The 24,230-nt window shown below is 38.6% G+C and overlaps 1 protein-coding gene across 12 annotated transcripts in view; it reads right to left on the minus strand.

Annotated features, from left to right (window-relative positions):
* Window positions 1-531: 531 nt before the first annotated feature.
* Window positions 532-24,230, minus strand: part of LOC129774720 (putative transcription factor capicua) — a 139,151-nt gene continuing 115,452 nt past the window's right edge. For 7 of the 12 annotated variants that reach the window (XM_055778625.1, XM_055778621.1, XM_055778629.1 and 4 more), the window contains 7 exons: window positions 19,821-20,656; window positions 19,543-19,763; window positions 19,313-19,486; window positions 19,032-19,231; window positions 18,812-18,950; window positions 2,332-2,458; window positions 532-2,267 (listed from right to left, as the gene is read on the minus strand). In XM_055778625.1, the coding sequence (XP_055634600.1) occupies window positions 2,382-2,458; window positions 18,812-18,950; window positions 19,032-19,231; window positions 19,313-19,486; window positions 19,543-19,763; window positions 19,821-20,656 (1,647 nt within the window). In that variant the 3' untranslated portion in view covers window positions 532-2,267; window positions 2,332-2,381. The other 5 variants (XM_055778628.1, XM_055778622.1, XM_055778624.1 and 2 more) reach the window with 4 other exon arrangements.

A 24,230-nucleotide genomic window follows, 5' to 3' on the forward strand; every position in this document is an offset into this window, starting at 1 on the left:
GAGTTGTAAACAAAACAAGGAAGGAGAGTAACTCAATTGTTCGAACTAGTTTCAGTCTAGCAATGCTTTGGTCAACTCAGAGTTACCAGAAGAAAATCATTTGGTTATGATGGGTGAGGATTAATAGTCAGTCGCAGTTTGCACAGATTGCGATCTGTGCAGTTTGCGATTAATCGTAAATCACATCATGCTCCCTTGTTTTCCATCCTTGATCAACAGAGAGTCCAAACTTTGATTGAGGTTATCCGATAAAAAGTACGAAAATGGATCAAAAAAGTAGCGGAATAATTTTCTCTGAAAAGAACAATACGTTATTCGCTTTTTGATATAAAAACATTTGTTGCATCTTTAACCAATCTCAAGATACAACCGATTTTGTGATTCCAGATTCTAAATGAAACAAGCTTTAATCCTGAAAAAATCAAACATAAGCATCCACTGGATGTTTAATATTTCTCGTTACGGTCTGTGCAAGAATTTGAGCAAATGTGCTTTTAGTAGACGTTTCGGATAACTGTGGCAAACAAACTATTTCAATACTTTAATTTTTATGTGTTTATTCACTTTTCGAATTTTTGCGCCGCTTTTTTTCAGTTTGCGTTCATATTTATGAAATGTTTGTTTTTTTTTTACAATATGATTTGTGTTCTTTTCTAAAACTGTTTTTCGAATTCAACGTGTCCAATTTGCATGCTGTCTACACGAAACTTTACGCGCAGCTGTTTCATAGCTTTATTTGCTGTTTGCTTGCTTGCTTGCCTGCCTTCCTTCCACAATCCAACGGTTCTGTGTGTGTTTTTATTGTTACGCCTGTCGTTTCAAATTTGTTCTGCTTCAATATTAGACTGCTCTGTTAACCTGTATGTGTTCGAACTGGGATTTGCATGTGAGTTTGTTCATGTGCTGTGTTGTGTTGTGTGTGCTTATTGAACTAACATCCTCAGAGACAACGTTCAACAAAACGCGGGCATCGCGTGTTTTTTCGATCCAAAACCTGCTGTGTACATCATAGTGTCCGTTCCCCTGTTTTCCATTTATCAATTAAGCTTTGTTAGTAAATCGTATTTTTAACGGTTATTTTTTTCTGGGATTTTGTTGACTACAACTCGTAAATGTTTTGTTTGCTTATTTCATGCATACGCTATCGTGTATGTGTATGTATGTGAGGGGGTTTGTGGATGTGTTAGGAAAAATTTCGTTTGGAAGTTTTTTGTTTCAAAAATGTGCTGCTCAAGTTATTGCGCTTGTCGCATTTCAAAAGATAAAGTATGGATGACAGGATTGAACTGGAGAGTGACGCTGGCCGTATTTCTCCGATGCTTCATTGAGGGAAATTAGTATGGGTACTCATGAGAGGTGGTTTGGGAAGGTAGTGAAAGAGAGACGTTAGACAGGTGTGTTTTTGCGCTGATTCCATTTTCGCCAAGAGGGATGATGTGCTTGATAATGTTCGATTCATATTGTGTTCCAATGATTTGTAACGTTTGGTTTTCTTGTCACTACTATAACTCACAGTTAAATTTGTTAATAAATTCTTGTACTTTTCACTACTTTTAATTCTATCCCTTTCAATTACATGTTACTGTCATTATTCAACTCTGCAATAGTATTTACAATTTGCTTTAATATTTTATCATCTTCTTAACTAACTTCACTTTTCTTCTTCGTATTCTCGTGTGTATTTTTTTTTCACTGAAACTTATAATCTAAAATCACTAGATGCCATTTTGTTCCTCACAAAATGGATCTTAATAAATTTCACGTTACGCTTCTTTAACCTCTAAATTTTTAATTTTTAGAGACTGTGTTTCCTTTTATCTTAGGCGAGTATCCTCGCACATTGTCGGAGACACCATTTCATGGGTTTGTTTCGTTATGATTGAGATGACAGTATGTGTGTTTGTTTGGATGTGTGCATGCGCCGGTAGCAATGGAGTTTGTCGGTAAAGCAGTGCAGGTGCTGATGATTCGCCATTGTGTTTCCTGGCTCGCGCTGAGAGAGTGGTACTGGAAGGGATGATGACGTATTGTTTGCGTATTATTCTGTTTACTTCAATCTATTGTTTATTGTTGGCTTATGTATTACGATTGATTATGTGAGAATATGGTTCTGTATGTGTTACTATATTTTGTTGCTATTGTATTCATGCTTGTTTGTTTCTTTTTCCCCAGGTTATCATTTAGGCTATTGAATAGTGCTTGTGGAGAGTTGACACGCAGATGACTGTTTATTTCAATGCTTCCCAGTACTAGTGGTGTTAGAAATGCTGGAATTGAAACAAAGGCTAATTTAGAAGCTCCAATGCGAGGTGCGCATTGTGTTGTGCTAACCTTTTTTTATAAATTGGAAAACAACTGAACTATCGATAATGGTGCTGTGATCAGTCATGCTGTTGTTGGTGCTGCTGTTGCTGTTGTAGGCTCTGAAGACTTTGCTGAGACTGGTCGGATGGTGTTCCTGCAAAAACATGTTAATAATGCTATGAATACTTGAGCTCACGTCTAAATTATTATTGAAGAATCAAGATACCCGAGAGATTATGGAGGCAGCTAAGACGATCTCGTATGGTTTCACAAACCTTACACTTACCAATCATGCCTGGATAAAGTAATATTCAACTTGTTGGAAAGATTCCCCGGCTAGGGAAAAGTAGAGTAAATGATCTTTGTTTGTCCGATTTAGGGTTTTTTTCACGCAACTAGTAAATGTAAATCGATTTTTCTTCGTGAAAATCACATATAGGGTTGGGCAAAAAGAAATGTCGAATTTCTGATCGAAATTTTACGCTTTATTTAACATACTTAAAATTATCCAATTTAAGTCAAATATGCACCGTTTTGTTCGCAAACTTGTTGCCATTTCGAAGGCAGCTTCATTATCCCCCTTTATAAACCCCCCCCCCCTCTCCTTATTTGGAAAAAACTTAGACAGCCAGTTTTCGTAAGCCTCTTTTGAGGCCAACTTAGTATCACCAAGAGCGTTTTGCATGGACCGGAAGAGATGATAATCACTAAGAGCCAGCTCTGGCCTATACGGTGGGTGCAATAGGATATAGGTGCAATAGGAGCTCCCGTAGCTTCTGGCGGGTCATCAAAGATGTGTGAGGCCGAGTGTTGTCCTGGAGGAAAACAACACCATTCCTATTGATCATTTCTGGCCGCTTCTGGTCAATCGCCTGCTTCAAACGGTCAAGCTGCTCACGGTAGAGAACCGAGTTAAGGGTCTGGCCATAGTTGAGCAGGTCATAGTGGATGATTCCCTTCCAATCCCACCAAACACACAACAAAACCTTCCTGGTCGTCAATCCGGGCTTGGCGATGTTTTGGGCCGGCTCACCGCGTTTCGACCACGACTTTTTCGCTTTAGGTTGTCGTACGTGATCAACTTTTCATCACCAGTCAACATCTTCTTCAAAAATGGATCGAGTTCGTTCCGTTTCAGCAGTGCATCGCAGGTGTTGATTCGGTCTAAAAGATTTTTTTGCGTCAACTCGTGTGGCACCCATACATCCAGCTTTTGACGTAGGACTACGTCTAACCGGAAGATATAGGGGGTGAAATGGAAATCTAGGCACTGAACAAGTAGGAAAAAATGCAAGATTTGGAACGCTTATAACTCGAGCATTTCTCAATAGATCGCAAATGTTTTTGCATCAATTGATAGGAAATATATCTACGCATCTATCATAACGAATAACATTTCGTTTTTCATGAGATAAATAATTGAATAATTGTGAAATATCAAGCATTGTCAAAATGCCCTATGTGCCCATTTTTGATTGGTCCATTTTGTGCTCCTCAAATCGTACTGACCGAAACGGGCAACCAGAGCAGCAGCGAAATAGAATGAAGCACGATTGGAAAGGAAAAAGAAAAAAATGAACGAAACATTGGTCGCTGTCTCACACATGCGTAATTCTCGAGCCAGCCAGTCAGCTTAAAAATCCCCGCTCCGCTGCCGTAACGATCATTCTCATTCAAACCGTACACCACATCGGTTCGCATCACAACACATCAACAAACCAACCCAAGCAGTCATGGACATGGTAAAAGAGGAAAAGTGAAGGGAAAGGCAAAATCCCGCTCGAACCGTGTTGATCTGGAGTTCCCCGCAAGGGTAGCTAGGCCGAGCGCGTTAGTACCAGTGCACCAGTCCACCTAGCCGGCGTTATATAGTTTCGGCCGCCGAAGTGATCGAGTAGCTGGCAATGCTACTCGCGACGATAAGATAACCCGCATTCGGAACAGAACACATTCGGTTCGGTGGACATCAAGACAACAGGCAGTTGCAGCGAGTGGCGAGTGGCAAACGCAATCGCAAAACAGCATCAGGTAGCAGAAGAAAAAAGTTTGTTCTTTATACAAACTGCTTTGGTGGCAAATCCAGAACAAGGCGGCATCGAGGGCGTTCGAAATGGTTTTTTTCAAAACCACGAGTACTAAGTTTTCTAAATTGGAACCATTCCATAAAACAAGGCGCTTTTCAGGGCCATTAAACCTTCCAAAAAAGAGTTTAGGAAATAAAGTTCAATGCTTTCTAAAACATTATCCAAAATAATAATAAAACACAAATTGATGTTTTCATAATTTGTTTGCCAGGATCTGATGAGTATGTGAATTTGGCAGTTGTTCTGAGCTTATTGATAGTTGGGGACTTTCCTGATTATTCAATTTTCACCAATTCTTAAATTGTTTCCAGATTGAAAGTACAGTAATTTACAATTAGTTCGACATTTAGCTAATTGGACGGACATGTAATGCGACTTATTTAGTTGGACATTTTTGTAAACATAGAGTTCGGGGTCCAAATTATGACCCCACATTGAAAGTCGACACTGTACCACTGTCATCGCAAATGTTCAATTACAGGTTAAAATCGCCTCCAATGCGACACTGAGTGGCGCTTCGGCACGTCGCATTGAATGTAATTTACTGTACAACATGTCACAAAGCTGGATGGGAAGAAATTTGTGAAAAAAACTGTGAAAGCTGTGGCGAGTGGCAACAAATCGCTAAACAGGAAGGTGTAGCCGAACATGATGGGGATATCGAGTGATAACAAAACAATAAACTCTTTAGATTGAAGATAATTTTGTGATCCTGAAAAGGACCCTTTTTAGCCTGCATGTGAATCCAACGAGCGAACAAATCGTAATGAATGTATTTTTTTGCCATCGCTCCCTTTTAACGCTCATTCGTTCGTCTCGTTGGACTCGCCCCTCTGGCTGAGTCTGCCGATTTGTCTCTATCCTGTGAGTGTGTACCGCTAGAGTATAAAACACGCGGACCCCAAAAAAATATCTTATTTTCTTTCAAACCGTAAACCCGTGTGGTTGTACGGCATCGGCATCGTGGACGTAACAAAGGAGGACAAGTTAAGGGAAAGGCAAAGTCTCACTCGAACCGTGCAGGTCTCCAGTTCCCTGTTGGTCGCATTCACTGATTGCTCCGCAAGGGTAACTAGGCCGAACGGATTGGTGCCGGAGCACCAGTATACCTAACAGCGATTATAGAGTTTCGGCCGTTGGAGTGCTCGAGTTGGCTTGCAAAGCTGCTCACGACGATCAGAACACCCGCATCAAGAACAGAGCAGCTTCGGTTCGGCGCTCATCAAGGCAACAATTAGTTTCAGTGAGTGGCAAAGTGTTTCTCCGGCACGTCGCATTAAATGTAATTTACTGAACAACATGTCACAAGCTGGATGGAAAGAAATTTTCCAACTGTGAAAGCTGTGGCGAGAGGCAAATGCAATAGCTAAACAGGAAGGTTTAACCGATCAAGATGGGAATATCGAGTGATAACAAAAACACAACACCAAAGGTTCTTTTCAGAACCATCAACATATTCATAAAGAGTAAACAGTAAACTAATCCATTTTTCAGGTAGATAGGTATTCACGTAGGAGAAGAAAATAAAACAATATATTTAAAATATATATTTAGCAAAAGCTGTCCCCTTTGTATAGTCCTACGTCACTCCGGTTATGTCCCCGACATTACCCACCCGTCTTTTTTTTTAATCCAATCTTATTCAAATGGTTCCAAACGGTTTTATGATCTATACCCAGTTCCTGGCCAATCGAGCGAGTGCTCACATGCCGGTCTACTTGGATGATTTCAACGATTTTATCGGTTTCCACGACGATTGGCCTACCAGTACGGGGTGTATCTTCGACAGCCACTACACCAGAACGAAATCGATCAAACCAACGCTGTGCTGTGCGAATCGTTACAGTATCGGGTCCATAAACTACACGAATTTTTTCGGCCACCTTCGTTGCAGTTTTACCTCGCAGGTAGTAAAAACGTAAAATATGCGAATTTCTTGCTTGGTGGACTCCATCTTTGACGCGCTATAACTTGAGACTGAAAAGAACAATCACAACACTGTCGAAACGACACTTGAACATATCTTGTGTTGTACTTATCGCATCGGGTCATACTATACGGCTATTTAAAGACGACAATCTGTGCTTAAATTGGAAAATTTTATGTATGTTAGAAAAAGTGTCAAATTTCGATCAGAAATACATTTCTTTTTCCCCAACCCTATATATCGAACATACCCTAACAACAGAGCTTCAGAGCTGAGTATTGTAGACTTGTCCAGTTGGATAGAAAACATGTTTGTCTATAATAAATTGAATAACATTTTTCCCTCTTCGAGACCTGTCTCAAGCAGAGCCATGCAATTTCACTTCAATTGACACATTGTCACTCAATAATGAGCCTATCGTCTTTCAATTTGCTGCAATCTCGTGCAAACTGAAAAAAGTGCTACTCTCTTTTCACGCTCAATAGTGAGAATATCATTTCACCTTCATACAGTCTCGTTTCGCTTCACGTCCGTTCCTTTCATTCTTCACAGCGAAGCGAAATTATGAAATCATCAAATGAAAATGAAAGGTTTTTATATCGAATGAAAGTGTCTTATTTTGAATGAAAAATTCGTTGGAACTCGAACCGTATTCACTGAAACTAATGAAAATGACGATGTGAAACAATGTGCAGTATACTAGCAAGCGTAATCAGTTAGGCTCTGGTTGGAATACTAATGTGCCTGTGAAACTAGTTAAAGTAGCCATAATATGCCTCTTACAATTCCACTTTTTTTTGAAAGACGGTCCGGGAAAATTCAGTTTGGAGAAATGAAATCGAATGAAACTTTCAATTGAAAGCAGTGATCGTCCTTTCACATGTGAAACTGAAAGCGACATAAAGCCCATTCAAATGATAATGAATAGGACACTTTCAATCGCCAAGTGAAAGCATCTGAAATGACAGAGAGAACGAGAAGGGAAATTGAAGAATCGATGAATACATAAAATCGGAAATAAAATTGACTGAAATGCAAGGAAGAAGTAAAAAAATCATTTTCATCTTTAAGTTTCGAAATTGTCAAGCCCTGATCTCAAGTTTCCTGAAATAATTAAAAAAAAAACGGTGGATGGGTTATACCTATGATATAACCGCAAGGTTGACGTAGGACTACTGTTGGTAATCATTTGTGTTTTTTCAATTAGTAATAATCGCACTTCGAATATTCCTCATTGGGTAAATTATTGATTAAACTAGTGAATGAATGAAACAATTTACGAATTCAATTGCAAACAAATCCCTATTTAGGTCAATTCATGCATTATAGTAGTGGTTATCGCCGCAAATAGTTATCAACATTTATGTACTCGCAGCTTGCATCTCATTTGCAATGCCAATTGCCCCAGGCTCCATGGTTTTGAAGTCTGTGTTGGGGAACAATCCGATTTGCAGAAACGCAAACGAGTACAAAAGTACCCGCTGCGTGTATCCATTTTGCAATGCCGATTTCCCCAGACTCCAAGGTTTTGAAGTCTGTGTTAGGGAAACATTCCGATTTGCAGAAACGCAAACGAATACAAAAGTACCCGCTGCTTGTATCTATTTTGAAATGCCGATTTCCGTTGGATCCATGGTTTTGAAGTCTGTGTTAGGGAAACATTCCGATTTGCAAAAGTGCAAACAAGTACGAAAGTATCCGCTGCTTGAATCTATTTTGCAATGCCGATTTCCCTTGGCTCCATGGTTTTGAAGTCTGTGTTAGGGAAACATTCCGATTTGCAATAGGGCAAACGAGTACAAAAGTACCCGCTGATTGTATCCATTTTGCAATTGCGATTTCCCCAGTCTCCATGGTTACAAGTCCGTGTTAGGGAAACATCCATTCATTCCTGCGATGGTACCTCAATCGCTGTTCAATTATAACTGAGTGGATCTCCGAGCGGCGCTTGCTTATATACCGATTGGTGATTTCAATAGCCTGTTTTGAAAGCAATTTTAAGGCTATTGAAACAAGTTTTTGGATCAAAAAGTTACAAGTATATCACGCGTAGACATTTTATCTTTCGAATGAAGTGTTTATCAAACCATTTCGTTCAGTTGTTCAGAGCTATTGACGCTCAAAATCTCGGTCTCCGGCGTAACGCTTCCGTTTTCGAAACTTTGATTTTACACCCCGGTATAGAAATGAAAGACGTAGTCCTACGTCAAAATTTTTTTGCCGTGTACATAGGTAACCAAGCATTTTGTAAATTCTTTTTCAATCACTTTATTCTAGTTCACTTTAATTTAGCTATGTAAACACGTTTTCATCTCTTGAATTAAATTAGAAGATGAGTACGCAAATGAACTTGCAACCTAAGGACAAGCTTGCTATACAGTAAAATATCAGGAGCATGTTTGGACATAAATTTGATGACGATTTCCTTCGTGTTAAATCACGTACAGTAAAATCTGTTTTTGTGCGGTTTTTTATGTAATTTTTTTGTTGTGCTATTTTCGATCGCGTAACTGTGTCAGCTAATTCCCATTGTAATGTTTTGCTTTGTTTGTTTTCAGTAGGAGCATATTGAAAGGAGCAAAGAGTAGATTTTATGACTTTCTACTAAATTGTTAGTCATTGGTTCACGTAATACATCTTATTCAGCATCTTGAATATTTCAGATAAGAACTTGTGTTATTTTATAGGGGTCGATTTTCAGGCCACGTCGACCCCCAAAATCAATTTTCGGTTATGTCGACCCCTGGGAGACGGAAATCGACCCCAGGGGGCTATACTATGGGCCCTATTCCAGAAAACGAGTCGAGGAGACGAGCGCTCGTCTCGTTTGTTCTGGTACTCCCAGATGACGAGCTTGACAAACAGACGAGTAACTCGTCTGACTCGACGAAAAACAAACGAGAAACTCGTCTGACTCGACGGATTAGATTCCAGTGTCCGAACTTGGGTTTGAGCTGAGTTTGTTTTGACCAAGGTGTGTATATATAAATATCAGGTGATATAATCATTCGATATGTACTTCGAGCCATACTGGAATTACTGTCGTTATTGTTTACAAACAGACTGTCGCCGACTACGTCACCCATAGAATATACAGATTGGAGATACTATACAATCTTATACGGAGTCTAAGCTTTGGTTGCTTTTAGTTTGTAAATGAACCCATTAACGACCAAGCTGCAAAAAATATTTTTTCAACAAAAGACATTGGTGTAATTTTGATTATTGGCGTTACAGAAACCCCAATCTTCAAGAATTTTTTTTTCCGTTCTTCCGTTTCCCGGAAAATGACAAAAAATCAAAAAAGCGCCAAACAAAAACATTGGCCAAAACCTACATTTTTGTTCCTGTATGAGGTTCAATCCAATGCTTTTTTTCTACATCACAATGTGTGATCTTTTACCGAAGTAATATTCTAGAAAAGTTTACATATTTTCATATTTAAAAAGGTTTTGTTTTTTGTTAGGTTATGTGAGGTTATGTACTTTTCGCACACAGTTGCTTTAAATTGATTTTTATGCCCAATAAAGTGATACAGATTTGAATGAAATTGATAGTAAGTGGTAGCTAATAGATTAAACTATCATTTGATGCCAAAACCTTACCATATGGTTGCTTTCTAAAGCCATGAAAAATTATCGAAGTTACTGTTCGATTTTTCGAACACTTGGCATAAAACGGGTTAATGGATTACTGTTACAATGGTCTTCAAAGAAAAGTGTTATTCTGAAAACCATACCGAGAGTGGTAGCAAAGTATTGTTATGATTCGATGTGGTGAATGAGAATGGAACCAAAAAAATCTGGGATTGGTTCGATGCAATGAGGTACATGTCGAGGTGGAGCAGTAGGCGAAGTATATCTGTATTGGCAAGCAAAATATCGTGTCGTAATTACTTGCATTCAATTTGGAATGTATATGGAAGAAACAAAACAATGTTGAAACTACTCACGGTTGCATGATAATTTTAGCCAAAATTCTCATGAAATCATTCAACTGTTTGTTTTTTAACAGCTGACAATTGTATCGTGGCTTATTTCGATTATTTATGTGGTAAAAAGGTTCAGAGAGAAGTGGTATGCTTAATTCTCGAAAGCAGTAACATTTTCGGTAAAATTTTGATTAATTGGCGATTATTCCCTCACATTACACACACCGACACTAAGAGCCTTCGAAGCATCAACTTCATAACGTTAAATTGATGACACTTCGTTTGTTTCTATGAACGTGGGGAGTGAAAATGGCACATGGAAATATCACTTTTATCCGTCTTCTTCGACGTGATTTCACAAATATTCACTGCACGCTATCACATCAGCCTCATATTCAGCGGGAACTCTAAAAAATGTACGTTTTTAATTGATAAATCACTTCCTGAAAATAGCATTTTCACATGGATGCGGTAAGCAATCAAAGATAAACACAACGATTGACGTCACTATTTGAGAAATAGTTATGGCAGCACATGTTATGTCGCTCGAAACACTACCACCATTCATTACCTTTTTTCCAGTACATTGGGTTCGATGCAAGCGGCAAGGGTAAACTGTTCAATCAAATGAAGAAAGTAGATGTCGGCAAAGCTATTAAAAAAACCTTTTTTCGGATATATAAAACTGCACTGGAAGAGTGGGTTGGCGTTTGTGAGCTACAACGTGTAAGTTTATTGAGAAACCGTTTCATTACAAGCCGTATATTTAATTCGTATGCATATTCAACAGTGACCAATGCACTCATCATCAAGAGCAGATACTAAAACCTTTCCTGCAGGAATTGAGCAGTTTCACTCTCTAGTTAAGTAGTTATCTTATGTACGACAAATGCCACCAAGAGTTTATAACCGTCAACAACATTTCCAAAATGAAACCAGAGTTATTGATTGATGGTCACCATTTGTCAAATAATGATAACATTTCCGAGACGGATACAATCGAACAGAAACCCGAAACGCTAATCAAGAGACAAAATGAAAAACTCTTATATCAGAAAAATAGACGAAGAAAAAAACAACACCTTAATAATTTCGGCTGCAATAAAAGGTGGTTTGGATGCTCCGCAAAAGAAAATCCGTCATAAAAGTAGAAAAGCCTCGCGGCGGAGGTTTGATGAAATACCACATACGGTTAGACAAAAATCATTAAAATTTGAGAAACGTTAAAATTTGAAATACGAACTCTAGTTGCAAGTTGGAACTCATTCGAGTAGATTAAAACGAGGTCTATTCAGATTTCATCCACATTTTCCGCAGCCGTTTAACGCTCTACGACCTAACTCCGCCTTTAGCCGGGCTTCACGGATTTTTGTTTCAAAATATTCAGACATGATTTTCAATGTTCACCCCCACTAGAATTCTTGAGAATTCTTTCATCCATCACACATACAAATTTTTGCATGAAAAGGCAACAGTATGCGTTGTTCGTTACCGCAGCACTAAAACTCTACAGATTAAATGATAACATAGTTCCACTCTTGGTTTCAAAAATGATATTTCCGTAGATATTTTATGATATATATATATATATAAAGCCTATATAGAATGTTTTGTACATATTAAACAGCAAGTAAAAGTTTCAAAAATAAACATCGAACAGTTTGGGTATCAAGAAACCATAATACTTGTCATACTCTATATCCATTTATGGTCACGCAAGGTGTCGTCATTGCACTCTGTAGTCATTATTTGTTTGTTTTCAACGCTTCTTGCGCATTGACAATTTGCTAGAACTCTGTGATGGCCAATTTTTACTTTACACAGAAACAGGTAAGCGATTTACCCCTATGTTTTATATAGGATAAGCTGTTTCATAGGATTTCTTCATTGTTGCTACTGTTCCTGTTGTTATTGTTGCACATGCTTGTGCTAGCTGTACCGCTCAGTATGGTGTTATTACCGCTGCCTCCAACAATGAATTCTCGAAAGTAAAAGATATAGGGCCCTATTATAGAAATCGAGGCGATAAGAATTTTGCTCGTTAGCTCTATTTCACTATTATAGAAATCGAGCAATTCGATAGCAACGAGCAAGTGATAGCTTTCGATGCAAGTGTCAGAACTTTTCGAGTTGTTTGGTTCACTTGTTGCATATCTTTAGAGAATTATTTTGTTTTGGTTTGCATCCTTGATATTTTCCTTTGAGAAACATTTCAGAAACGCTTAAATATATTCAATTTTCAACACATGTTCGTTTGTTTTGATCAGTATTTGTTTTACGGTGCTGCCAGAATAGTCTATACAAGGTAAGTGTTCAATCCAGCATTATTTATATTAATCATGTTATTATAAAGAATGCAAAACTTACTTCCAGAGCAGATTTCAGTGGCTGAAAATGAGTGGACAGACAAATCACCAATCGTTGAACCAATGAAAGCGAATGTAAATATTGCTAGAGGTATTTGTGGAGGCAGTTCAAATAGAATCTCGGTTAAGGAAAAGTGGAAGGAATTCATTGAGGAGCCTCATGCACTGAGACCATCAATGTGTCATGGTTCAGAATAGCAGAAAGTAAGTGTTTTTTCTACGATATGTATAACTTCATAAGTAAATTTTATCATATTCTTTGAATTACTATCTACCGAATTTCCTACCTAAAAATGGCTTATTCCTGCTAGCGTACATTAGTACGTGTTACTTTTGTCAGCAATTTTCTTTTTTATTGCTATACTATACTTATACTTTCTATACCATATGCTAAAGCTGAAATGTCTTGCAAAACAATAATGGTTTTTTAAATTACGGATTTGGATTGACATGAGGAAAGGTAAATAAAACACTAGCACACAACAAGCGAGAATTTAGGGTCACAGGTGGTGGCCCAATACAATAAAGCTATTGACGCCGCTACAACAAGAAATCGACGCTAAAAAAGAATCACATGCAAAAAAAAAATATTTTGTCAAGAAAAGTGGAATTCATGCGTGACTCCTTACGGAATTCCATAGATTGCAGTTGTGAAAATACATGAAAAAGTACATTTTCTAATAATTATATTTTTTTGTAAAGCAAATTGTTCCATGATGTCGTTTTTAATACACATCCATGAAAGCATTAGGCACATTAAGCTTCATTCGTTGAGGGAATACCAGTTTTCTCCAAAACATAACCATATTAACACTTCTGAAAATATATATATTTTTAATTTTCGTAGCAGATGTCTCAAAAAAAGATTTGGCATCCTTTCTATAGTGCTTTGTGAAACATTTGCCTACTATGTTCCGCTTTCGCGAATTTTATGAAAAAGAAGGGGTGATTTTGTAGAATTTTATTCTCATTTCCACTACTCTCGCATGTGAAAATGCAAAAATAGCGTATCCTAGCAATAACAAAACAAGCTACCCCCGCTCCACAAACCGTAATTCCCTTCTTATTGAAATGATGATGGGCCCTATTCCAGAAAACGAGCGATCGTCTCGTTTGTTTTCATATTCCAGAAGCCGAGCTCGACTAAAAACAGACAAGTAGCTCGTCTGGCTCGACGACCGTTTGGCCGCGCTCGTCGATGGATCAGTCGAATCGTCTAGTTTGTTTGATGTGTTTGTTCACCTTATTAATTGAAAGCATCGGTATTCTTCTGCTCCGCCTTTATCTTCGAAAATTGTTTCACGGCTAAACTAGTATTTCATAAGCAATGTATGTTTTCAACTGCAACCATAAAATTCAATTCAGTAATTTCAAGATTTTACAGATTTTCAAATGGACCTCTCCCAAGCAACACAACCAAATGTAAACATTGAACTCATATGCAGGAATGCTAGATGGCTGTTTTGAATATATGAACACGGCACGAAAAGGGTCTTCACATATTGAACAAAAATGAGTAATTCAAAACAACTACTTTGTTGGCAATACGTAGATATAGATTTAAAACTTTTCTTGATAAATCGATGATTAGGTGAACAAACATTGCCCCCAATAAATCCATAATAACAAAACGTCTGAGTGATAAAACCATATGCTCGAGGAAAAATATCAATAAAACCAAAAGATATATGAAACTTATTCCTTTTTGTTGTTTTTTTTTAATATTTTGGCACTGAGATAAGAGTATCGATTGATCAATTTTAAAACTGTTTGTTGTTTTTCTCGAAACAAAAACATGTCTTCTCATCTGACATCACTGATCATACCGAGAAAAACTGACTGAAGTTTCTCCAGTCTACCAAATAAAACATTTCAATGAAACTCGTGTACTGGAATGGGATATTTTGCTCGTCTCGACAGTGACTGAAGCCGAGACGAGCCGAATTGCTCGTCTCGTTTTCTGGAATAGAGCCCGATGTTGCTTCACCTGTTATACATTGATATAAGCGCCTTGGACACAACCAAATGTAAATATTGATAGTGCTATCCGTTAAAAAAGAAAGAGCTCTACCAGTCTACCTAATAAAACATTTCAATGAAACTCGTGTACTGGAATAGGATATTTTGCTCGTCTCGACAGTGACTGAAGCCGAGACGAGACGAGACGAATTGCTCGTCTCGTTTTCTGGAATAGGGCCCCTCAAACCTATTCCTCTTTGTTTTATTTGAGCAATTTGGCACTAAAAAAAGAGTCTCGGTTGATCAATTTTAGAAATGTTTGTTGTTTTTCTCAAAATAAAAACATGTCTTCACATCTGACATCCCTGATCATATCGATAAAATGTGACAGAAGTCTTTCCAGTCTACCAAATAAAACATTTCAGTGAAACTCGTGTACTAATACAGGATATTGTTCGTCTCATCATATAGAATAGGGCCCAATGTTGTCATAAGTGACCCATCTCTTATATCCAGTCACCATCCATTCAAGAAGAAATGTTGATTTCACTTGTTTCGGTTGTGTGATCATAGATGGAAATTCGATTCATCATGGGGCCCTATTATAGAAATCGAGCAATTCGATAGCACCGAGCGAGTGATAGCTATCGATGTCAGAAGTTTTCGAGTTGTTTGGTTCACTTGTTGCATATCTTCAGAGAATTATTTTGTTTTGGTTTGTGTCCCTGATATTTTCCTTTGGGAAACATTTCAGAAACGCTTAAATATATGCATTTTTCAACACATGTTCGTTTGTTTTGATCAGTATTTGTTTCAAGGTGCTGCCAGAATAGTCCATACAAGGTAAGTGTTCAATCCAGCATTATTTATATTAATCATGTTATAATTTACAATGCAGAACTTACTTCCAGCGCATATTTCAGTGGCTGAAAATGAGTGGATAGATCACCACCAGGTTGAACGACTCGTTAAACCAATGAAAGCGAATGTAAACATTGCTCGAGGTATTTGTGGAGGCAGTTCGAATAGAATCCCTGTTAAAGAAAAGAGGGAGGAATTCAGTGAGGAGCTTAATGCACTGAGACCATCAATGCGTCTTGGTTCAGAATGACAGAAAGTAAGCATTTCTTCTACGATACATATAACTTCATAAGTGAATTTTATCATATTCTTTGAATTACTATCAACCGAATATCCTATTTAAAAAATGCTTATTCCTGCTAGCGTACATTAGTACGTGTTACTTGTCAGCAATTTTCTTTTTTTATGCTATACTATACCAAACATTCTCTACCATATGCTAAAGCTGAAAAGTCTTGCAAAACAATAATGGTTTTGACGTAGGACTACGTCTTTCATTTCTATACCGGGGTGTAAAATCAAAGTTTCGAAAACGAAAGCGTTACGCCGGAGACCGAGATTTTGAGTGTTAATAGCTCCTAAACAACTGAACGAAATGGTATGATAAACACTTCATTCGAAAGATAAAATGTCTACGCGTTCTATACTTGTTACTTTCTGATCCAAAAACTTGTTTCAATAGTCTTAAATTTGCTTTCAAAATAGGCTATTGAAATCACCAATCGGTATATAAGCGAGCGCCGCTCGGAAATCCACTCAGTTCTAATTGAACAGCGATTGGAGCATGTTGTCGCTGTTGTGGTGAAGCTCTTCATTTATCACGAAAGCGCGGATGAACGGTGTCACCAAGAGCCTGTTTGTGCACCTTAGGCCAGAAGGGAATCCATCAGGAGGAGAGTGATGCTACAAACGGTTCCCCGGGAAGATCTCGAAGCAGCCGCTACACACACACACACATACACGCACGGAATTCTTTCCGTTTGGATCGAGAAAGATCCGGAAAATAATCTGCCAGTTCCTCTAGGAATTTAAAAATACATTCATGTGAAAGAGTTTTTTTGAATGTTTTCTATCCATGTAACACTGTGACCAAATATGTTTCAATCAAGTGCTATTAACAGATGGTTATCGAGTTAGCATTAACCACTGGTGGGCTTCCAGTATCGAGGAAAATGTGGAAATATCTAATCGTTACTGAAAATAATCTGCCAGTTCCTCTGGGAATTTAAAATTACATTCATATGAAAGAGTTTATTTTAATGTTTTCTATCCATGTAACACTGTGACCAAATACATTAGGTTTTGTGATTTTTCAATCAATCGCAATCAACAGGATAGCTTCTGAAGATTATTCTTCCCCATTAGTAGGATATTTCCGTATCCAATATTGGATGCATAAAACCTTGTGCCTCCAACCTAACGCTCTCGTTTTCGAAGTTCTCCAAATATTCATTCATTCAGAATGAATTCAGATTCAACTTCATACAAATGATCTCTAAATCAACGATAGTCCTACGTCACCCTTGCGGTTATACCATAGATATAACCCACTTCCTGTTTTTTAAATTACAGATTTGGATTGACATGAGGTGAAAGGTAAAGAAAACTCTAGCACACAACAAGCGGGAATTTAGGGTCACAGGTTGTGGCCCAATACATTGAAGCTATTGACGCCGCTGCAACAAGAAATCGACACTAAAAGAGAATTACATGCAAAAAAATTGTTTTGCTAAAAAAAGTGGAATTCATGTGTGACTCCTTATGGAATTCCATAGATTGCAGTTGTGAAAATACATGAAAAGATTCATTTTCTAATAATTATATTTTTTGTAAAGCTAATTGTTCCATGATGTCGTTTTTATTACACATCCATGCATGCATTACGCCTATTGAGCTTCATTCATTAAGGAAATATCAGTTTTCTCCAAAACATAACCATATTAACACTTTTGGAAATATAGATATTTATAATTTTCATAGAAGATGTATCGAAAAAAAATTTGGCATCCTTTCTATAGTGCTTTGAGAAACATTTCAAACTCGTTTCAAAATATTTCTGCATCACCACTGACATGCGAGCAGAGCAACGAATCGAGCTGTTTTCCTCGATTTCTATAATTCCAGATTCTACTCGGTGTGATAGTGATAGTGATTGTATCGAATTCTCGATTCGATTTCTATAATAGGGCGGCCCATGATGTTTCGTTTTGATTGGTGTGGCACCTAAACACCAAGTTTCTTTTTGAATCCAGTTTTGTGCAAATGGCTTCAAACTGTTTCATGGACCATTTTTTGTTTGTTTCGGGCGCTGCTGGGATTGCTCACATACTGGTTAACTTCGATTCTTTCTTTTATTTTATCGCCAATTTTGACGACGGCCAAAACATTTTAACCTGAAATAGCTGCACGGATTCGTTGAAACCGGGGCTCCGGCAACCGCATCCCATCCAATGCAAATTGAGCGTAGGCAGCATAAAACAGGGATCGCGCTTAGGGGGCTCACGTATTGTTTAATGTTCAAAGTCATATATGTTAATATTTGATTACGTTGGATAGTTTCCTTTGGCAAGCGATGTTTGGATACCCATCCGGAAGCTTTCTTGACGATTGACGATTTCAATTGAAATCACAGCTGAAGAATCGCGCGGTGCACTTCATTTTTAATTTTAGGTTATGGTTTTTATGCTCATGATTTTCTATCCCTTGGTTGAAACCAGAATTGCAGAATTGTGTTCACCGTGAAGTTCGTGATCATGCCCTTTATCAAATAAAAACGTAAAATCTCCATTTTTTTCTGTTGGCTTCCATTCCCAAGACCCCGTAACTCACACTTGAATGAACCAAAAAATAAAACAGCAAAACTATGTGCAAGCATTAAACTATTTAGTGTATAACGAATCTGAAAGCTATTGTTAGGCATTTTAACGGATACAAACATTTACCAGAAAAATACACGGATTTAGCACCGTATATCCGTGGAATTGTGCGGCAAGACCAACGCGAATAACGAAAATTTAGAATTATTGTAAACACGACAAAAACAGCATGAAAACTGTTGTTTTTGTGAAAAGCATCGAGTTTGAGACATGAGAAAAAAATAACTTTTCAGATATATTTTTAGATGATTTCCTTCTTTTCATCCTGGGTTTTGTGTTTCTATTCAAATTCTGCACGCGCGCCATGTATCGAACAATTGCGCTTAGTAACGAAAACAAGGTTCATGAATCTTTATTGCATTCTATAATCCATTGAACAATAAAGGGGTAATATGTTATGTATATGAAAGATATATAAAAAAAATTCAACAACTGTTTTGATTACAATATCATAGCGTGGTGTAACTTCGAAGTTCAAAAGCAATGCTTTCGCTTTAACTTACCAGAACTGAGATCGGTTGGCGTCATCGGCCCAGCTGAATGGGGCGTAAAACCGGGTGGTTGTGCCATGTACTTCTGTCGTACCTCGCGAATTTTCAACTGCAGGCTTTGTTTGTTCGGAAAAATATCACTGTGGGCAAGCTAAAGGGTGAGTGAAGGGAGAGAAGTTGCTTGTTTCATCATACCGGCCGACGATTAAATAACGTTTGTTCTACACATTACCTGGAAGTTGTTGGTCGCTTGGGAGGACGGAAACATTCCGTCCTCCTGGAATAGCTGCATCACTAGGTTACGTCTCTGCTCCAGAATTTTCCGATGTCCTTTCTCCTCTGCCGAATTGACAGATCGGGCAGATGGTGTCTTGGGAGTACGAGGCGAACGATCCGAACTGTCCGCAGCCATATCTACGACAGAGAAGAATCCTTTTCTCAATTAGTCATAGATTGTTCCAGGTGGCGAGGGGGAAAAGAAAGGTCAGCGGTGTCAAAATGAGTTATTATTACCTTTGTACTGTTCCATATTAAAATCCGGCCCGAAGAACCGATTGCCGATAATGTAAGAACTGGAAGGCGTTGCAGTCGATGACAACGGTGCGCTACTGTCCGCTGTGAGCGGCGGTGGTGGAGGTGGAGGGTGATGCTGCAACTGTTGCTGCTGATGGTGGTCGTCTTCCATGGCTGAAGAATGAGAAAATGGGGAGACGTTCAGTGAATCACGTAACGAACGAGAGAACCTGTGCGATATTCACGTGTTTTGAGCTGCTGCTGCTGCTGTTGTTGTTGTTGTTGTTGTTGTTGCTGCTGCTGCTGCTGGGACTGTTGCTTCTTCCGATAGTTTTGAGTGAAAACCCTTGGCGAAGATGGCACTGATATTGCACTGGGCGATTGACAGTCTTCTGGCTTGAACTGGGGCAGCGTTTTAAACTTCTTCTCGAAATCTACCTGTCTGAGCACACTGTGGAAAGAAACAACTGTCAGATTATCCTTTAACCGTTCCGAAGTTGATACTCACTTGTCCATATCATCCGGCTTGACTTTCTTGAAGAAATTTTTAGTTTTTGTGGTAGGTGAAATTTGAGGACTCTGGAACTCATCGATACAAGCCGACGTTGGTGTCGGTAGGGCAGAAGGCATTTGAGTGTTGCCACTGTCGAGCCCAGTCGTATGTCCCGGGGAGCTTTCCGAGCTGCTGTTGCTGTTGCCGTTATTACTCATCTGTCGCCGCTGGAGCGGAGCCCGTCCGAGCTGTGCCGGCGTGGGTGCCAGGATAAATTTCTTGCTCTCGGCAGCCTCAAAATCGTCGTCAGTCTCATCGGATGCTGCTGCAGGAACAGACTGCTGTTGTTGCTCGCACACTTCACCACCGACTTGGGTCATTGTGGACGACGAACATGAGTTGGGTGTGACCGGTAAGTTTCTGCCACCTGGCGATTCGGGTGGTTCTTGTTTGATATTCATTAACTGTGGTTGCTGCTGTTGCTGCTGCTGTGGATGTTGATAGCCCTGTGTTGCGGTAGAGATGAGAAGGTTCGGTATCTTTCCTTGTATCAAATATTGTACTGGTTGGAGTGTTGCGGTTGTACTTGATGATATGGCTGGCTTCAATTTCTGTCCCTGCACCATCGAGGATGAGGTTAGTGCGTAAGCGTTTGAAGCTGATAGTCCTGGCATGGTCGAATAGCATGAGGATCCGGAGGACGGAATTAGGTTGGAAGTAGTGAAAGAGGCTGGCGAGGAGGAAGCAATGGACGAGAAAGAGGTGGTGGACGACTGGGCGGAAACGTTGGCGTACAGTTTCGAACGGTCGTTAAGCGCGTATGGCTGACTGTCTGGTAGGACGAACGCGAACTGGAATCGAGACAGACGGAAAAATCGGTAACCATTTGGTGTTAGATAGCAGGGAGAAAAGTTAGATAAGAGGTGATCTTCGAACGCGCGTATCATTTAAAATGTTCTTGGTGGACGGCAATTAAGTTCTATTTGTTTATGGTTTTTCGTCAGCGAGAATGTGAAAGTGGTTTAAACTATCATTTTGTGACAAATATTCTTCAAACGACAACTCAGAGTATTCAAAAAATTAAAAGCTGACATTGAAACAACTCCACCAAGCATAATCAGTGTCATACAATGTTTCGTATTGCGGTGCATTATTTGGTAACTAACCACAATTAATCACAATCAAAGTAGAATTGTTGCGTCTGAACACAAAGCAAAACCAAACATTATTACTCTATCTAAGAGTAGAAAAGTACAATCATTGGAAATCTGCTACAGTGAGCCGTGTTTCAACAGAGTTACCCAATTCTAGACTGCAAAACTGCGTGGTCTGCAATTTTTAGTTACAGTTTACCCATGCGAACTATCGCAAGTTTGGAAAAGTTTTGGTCATTTAGAGATGGAACACCCGCATTTGATGATTGAGTCATGTATGTGTCGAATTTGGAAACTTTCGACAGCGTTTGTTCCTTAAAAAAAATCCCCACTTGCAACTTAAAATTGTGTTGTTACAGAATAACTACGTTCACGCAACAATCATCAGCGATGGAGATCGATCCGCGGTCGAAATAAGATCGATTCATCCATACAACTGCTCTGCTCTGCAAGACACATCGGGCTGCTGTTCTATTAATAACACAACAATGATAATATCAACTGTCTCCGCTGTCCGGTGGTCTAACTGGATAATGGAAGAACAGAAGGAATACTCATACGCCGAAAAATGGCAACTGTGTAATGTGCTAATTATAGATATGATAAACATGTGACATGTACAAGATTAAAATTCGGCTCTGTTACAGCTGAAATGCTGATGAGTCTAAAATAAACAGAAGGAATAAAAAAAAATTTACCCTCACGTAATGTCGTGACTTTCTATATGCAGGAAGAAAATATCACTTGCAAAATTCATCACTTCTGGTGAGCTTTGACCTGTAGTAATTCGAAAAAATTATGGCGGTTAAGGAAAGCTTACCTCATCACAAACGACTTAAACAATTTCAAAATAGCTTGATATTTGTGAGCATGCTGTTGTAGAAAATTCGAAATAGAAAAAAAATGAATTAAAAGTAGGTTTTCCCTGCTTTTGGGGAGCAAAACAACTTGAGTTCGAAGGTAATTGTGATATGTAACAAAAAGGTTACAATAGACACTCTAGACATCGGTTGAATCTAACTGGGCACTTCACGTACTTTCCAGTGCTTAAAACTCATCAAACACCCGTCTCACAATTAATGCAAATATGTCGACTCGTTTCTTATTTATGTGCTACGTCTTTCCGAAAGTGTGCTAGTTTAGAAACATAAATTGTAGGTGGTTGTCACCGGCACACGATCGCTTTGTTGACGTAGGAGAACGCAATATTCTTCACTCGCTTATCACTTCGGATATTATTTAAGATTGCATCGATTTTTTGAACATAACTCTTTAGTAGAAAATTAAAAAAGAACCAATAGTTTGCGGGGATTGTGGAAAATCAGCTGATTCATGATTCATTCTTTTCCTCACGAGAACAACACGACGAACACGAGAACAATAAGCGTGCTCTGCAAGCGTTATTCTTTTCTTTAGCTATCGCGGCGGTCTGATTTCAGTTAACATACACACATTCGTATGCGATTGTATGTTTATTCTATCATCATCACCACCTCTAATCGGGTGGTACATTGTTAAACTGAACAGAACATGCATCTGGACGCTTGAACTCGAAAGTTCACAGCGGAAACTCCTTTGGAAGCAAGTTCTGAAAACAACTGAGCTTCTACTACTCTATGAAATGGTAGAAAAAAACACGCCGCAACAGGAGCGAAGCACAGACTAATGCTTTGTCTTTTATTTCATGTCATTACAAAAATTCAAACTCTTTTGCTGTTGCTGAGGTTGTTACTGCTTTGCTAAAGCTTGATTCAGTTAGAATCCGGAATCACTGTTCATTTTATAGCAGCCGTCGTAGGACTATCTAACACCTTTTAACAGCAAATTGTTTGGGAAACCTTTATTTTTTGACGGTAACGGTAAGTTGTGGAAGTCGAGGGAAGAAATTTAATTGTGGGTGTCCAAACATTAAAAATCCGGCGTGATCAAGTACTATAATCGCGAAATCGCTGAAAGTGGCTAAATCGACCGTGTATGATGAGCTGAAACGTTTCCGTGAACGTAAGGGAAGTGGGGGTATAGTGGTCACTCTAAGGAATATGTCCATTTCCAGCGTCCACATACCGCTTCAATCCCCGTTTCTCGAAGAATATTATAGTTCAATTGTTGTTCAAGATAGCAAACGGCCTTTACTATAAAAATTCAAAATAGTACACTTTTCATCATCAGAAAAAAGATGAAAAATCGAACTTTTTTTTTGTTTGGTGGTGAAGGTGTCACCTAGTGCGGGCAAAGTGGTCACTCGCACATATCAAGCTAAATGGGATAGATTTATGCGTTTTTTCATCCAAATTTGTTTAATTCATATTTGATATAGTAGGTACATGCTTGGCCTATTCACCTAGAGTCTCAATTTAAATTTTCTTATGCATCTAAAAACGTAGTAAGAAACACACAACGTTCCGCATTATGAGGCTTGGTTTAGTTGGAGTGGCATATTTATCCAGGGTCCAAGCCACAAAAGGATCCTTTTTAAAGGCAGAATGTGATGCGGTTTATCAGCTTTAGTGAACAGAACATTGTAAGTCGTTATTCACCTATGACCACTTTGCCCCCAAACATCAAACTAATTTCCTTGCTTATTATTCGCTGAAAATAAACAAAATATGTGTTCACCTCTCCTCGAATATGTGAACAGTCGTCTAAACTGATGATTTGCCCAGTACATTAGACTGAATAAACAAAATTTCACGAGACATTCCTTAGATACCATGCGCGCAGAACTACGGCCGAATGGCTACCGAGAGAGCAATTCTGTTTTTATTTATATTTTGACATGCGACAGCTCTACTGAAGTACAGGATGACTCAAAAGTCATTAAATTCTTCAAACATAAGGTGACTATCAATACGGCATCTATAGCCAATAGTTATATTACCAAACAAGCAGGTGACCACTTTGCTCCCCCCCATGACCAATTTGCCCCCACTACCCCTACAACTTCTCGATCGGAAGCTGAGGTTGAAGATATTGAGAATAATTGAGAAGGAATTCTAGAAGTTTGGAAAAAAAATTTCTTCATGTTTCTGAAATTTTGACATTCAAGAATAAACTCTAGAAAAAAAAAATCCATTATTTCCGAGTTATAGTCATTTTAGTGATGCGGTATCTAATCTAGTATGGCCTTGACATGAAACTACAAACGCGCATTTCTTGAAACAAGTTTTTTCACACTGGTGTACACGAATTTAATGTCAATAAATCTTTATACGTTCCTCTATCGCAAGGACCAATAAAAAATTATTATTTTTCAATTTTACAATTTTTAAAA

The sequence above is a fragment of the Toxorhynchites rutilus genome, chromosome 3, assembly GCF_029784135.1.
Source record: "Toxorhynchites rutilus septentrionalis strain SRP chromosome 3, ASM2978413v1, whole genome shotgun sequence".
In the NCBI taxonomy this organism is placed as follows: Eukaryota; Metazoa; Arthropoda; class Insecta; order Diptera; family Culicidae; genus Toxorhynchites; species Toxorhynchites rutilus.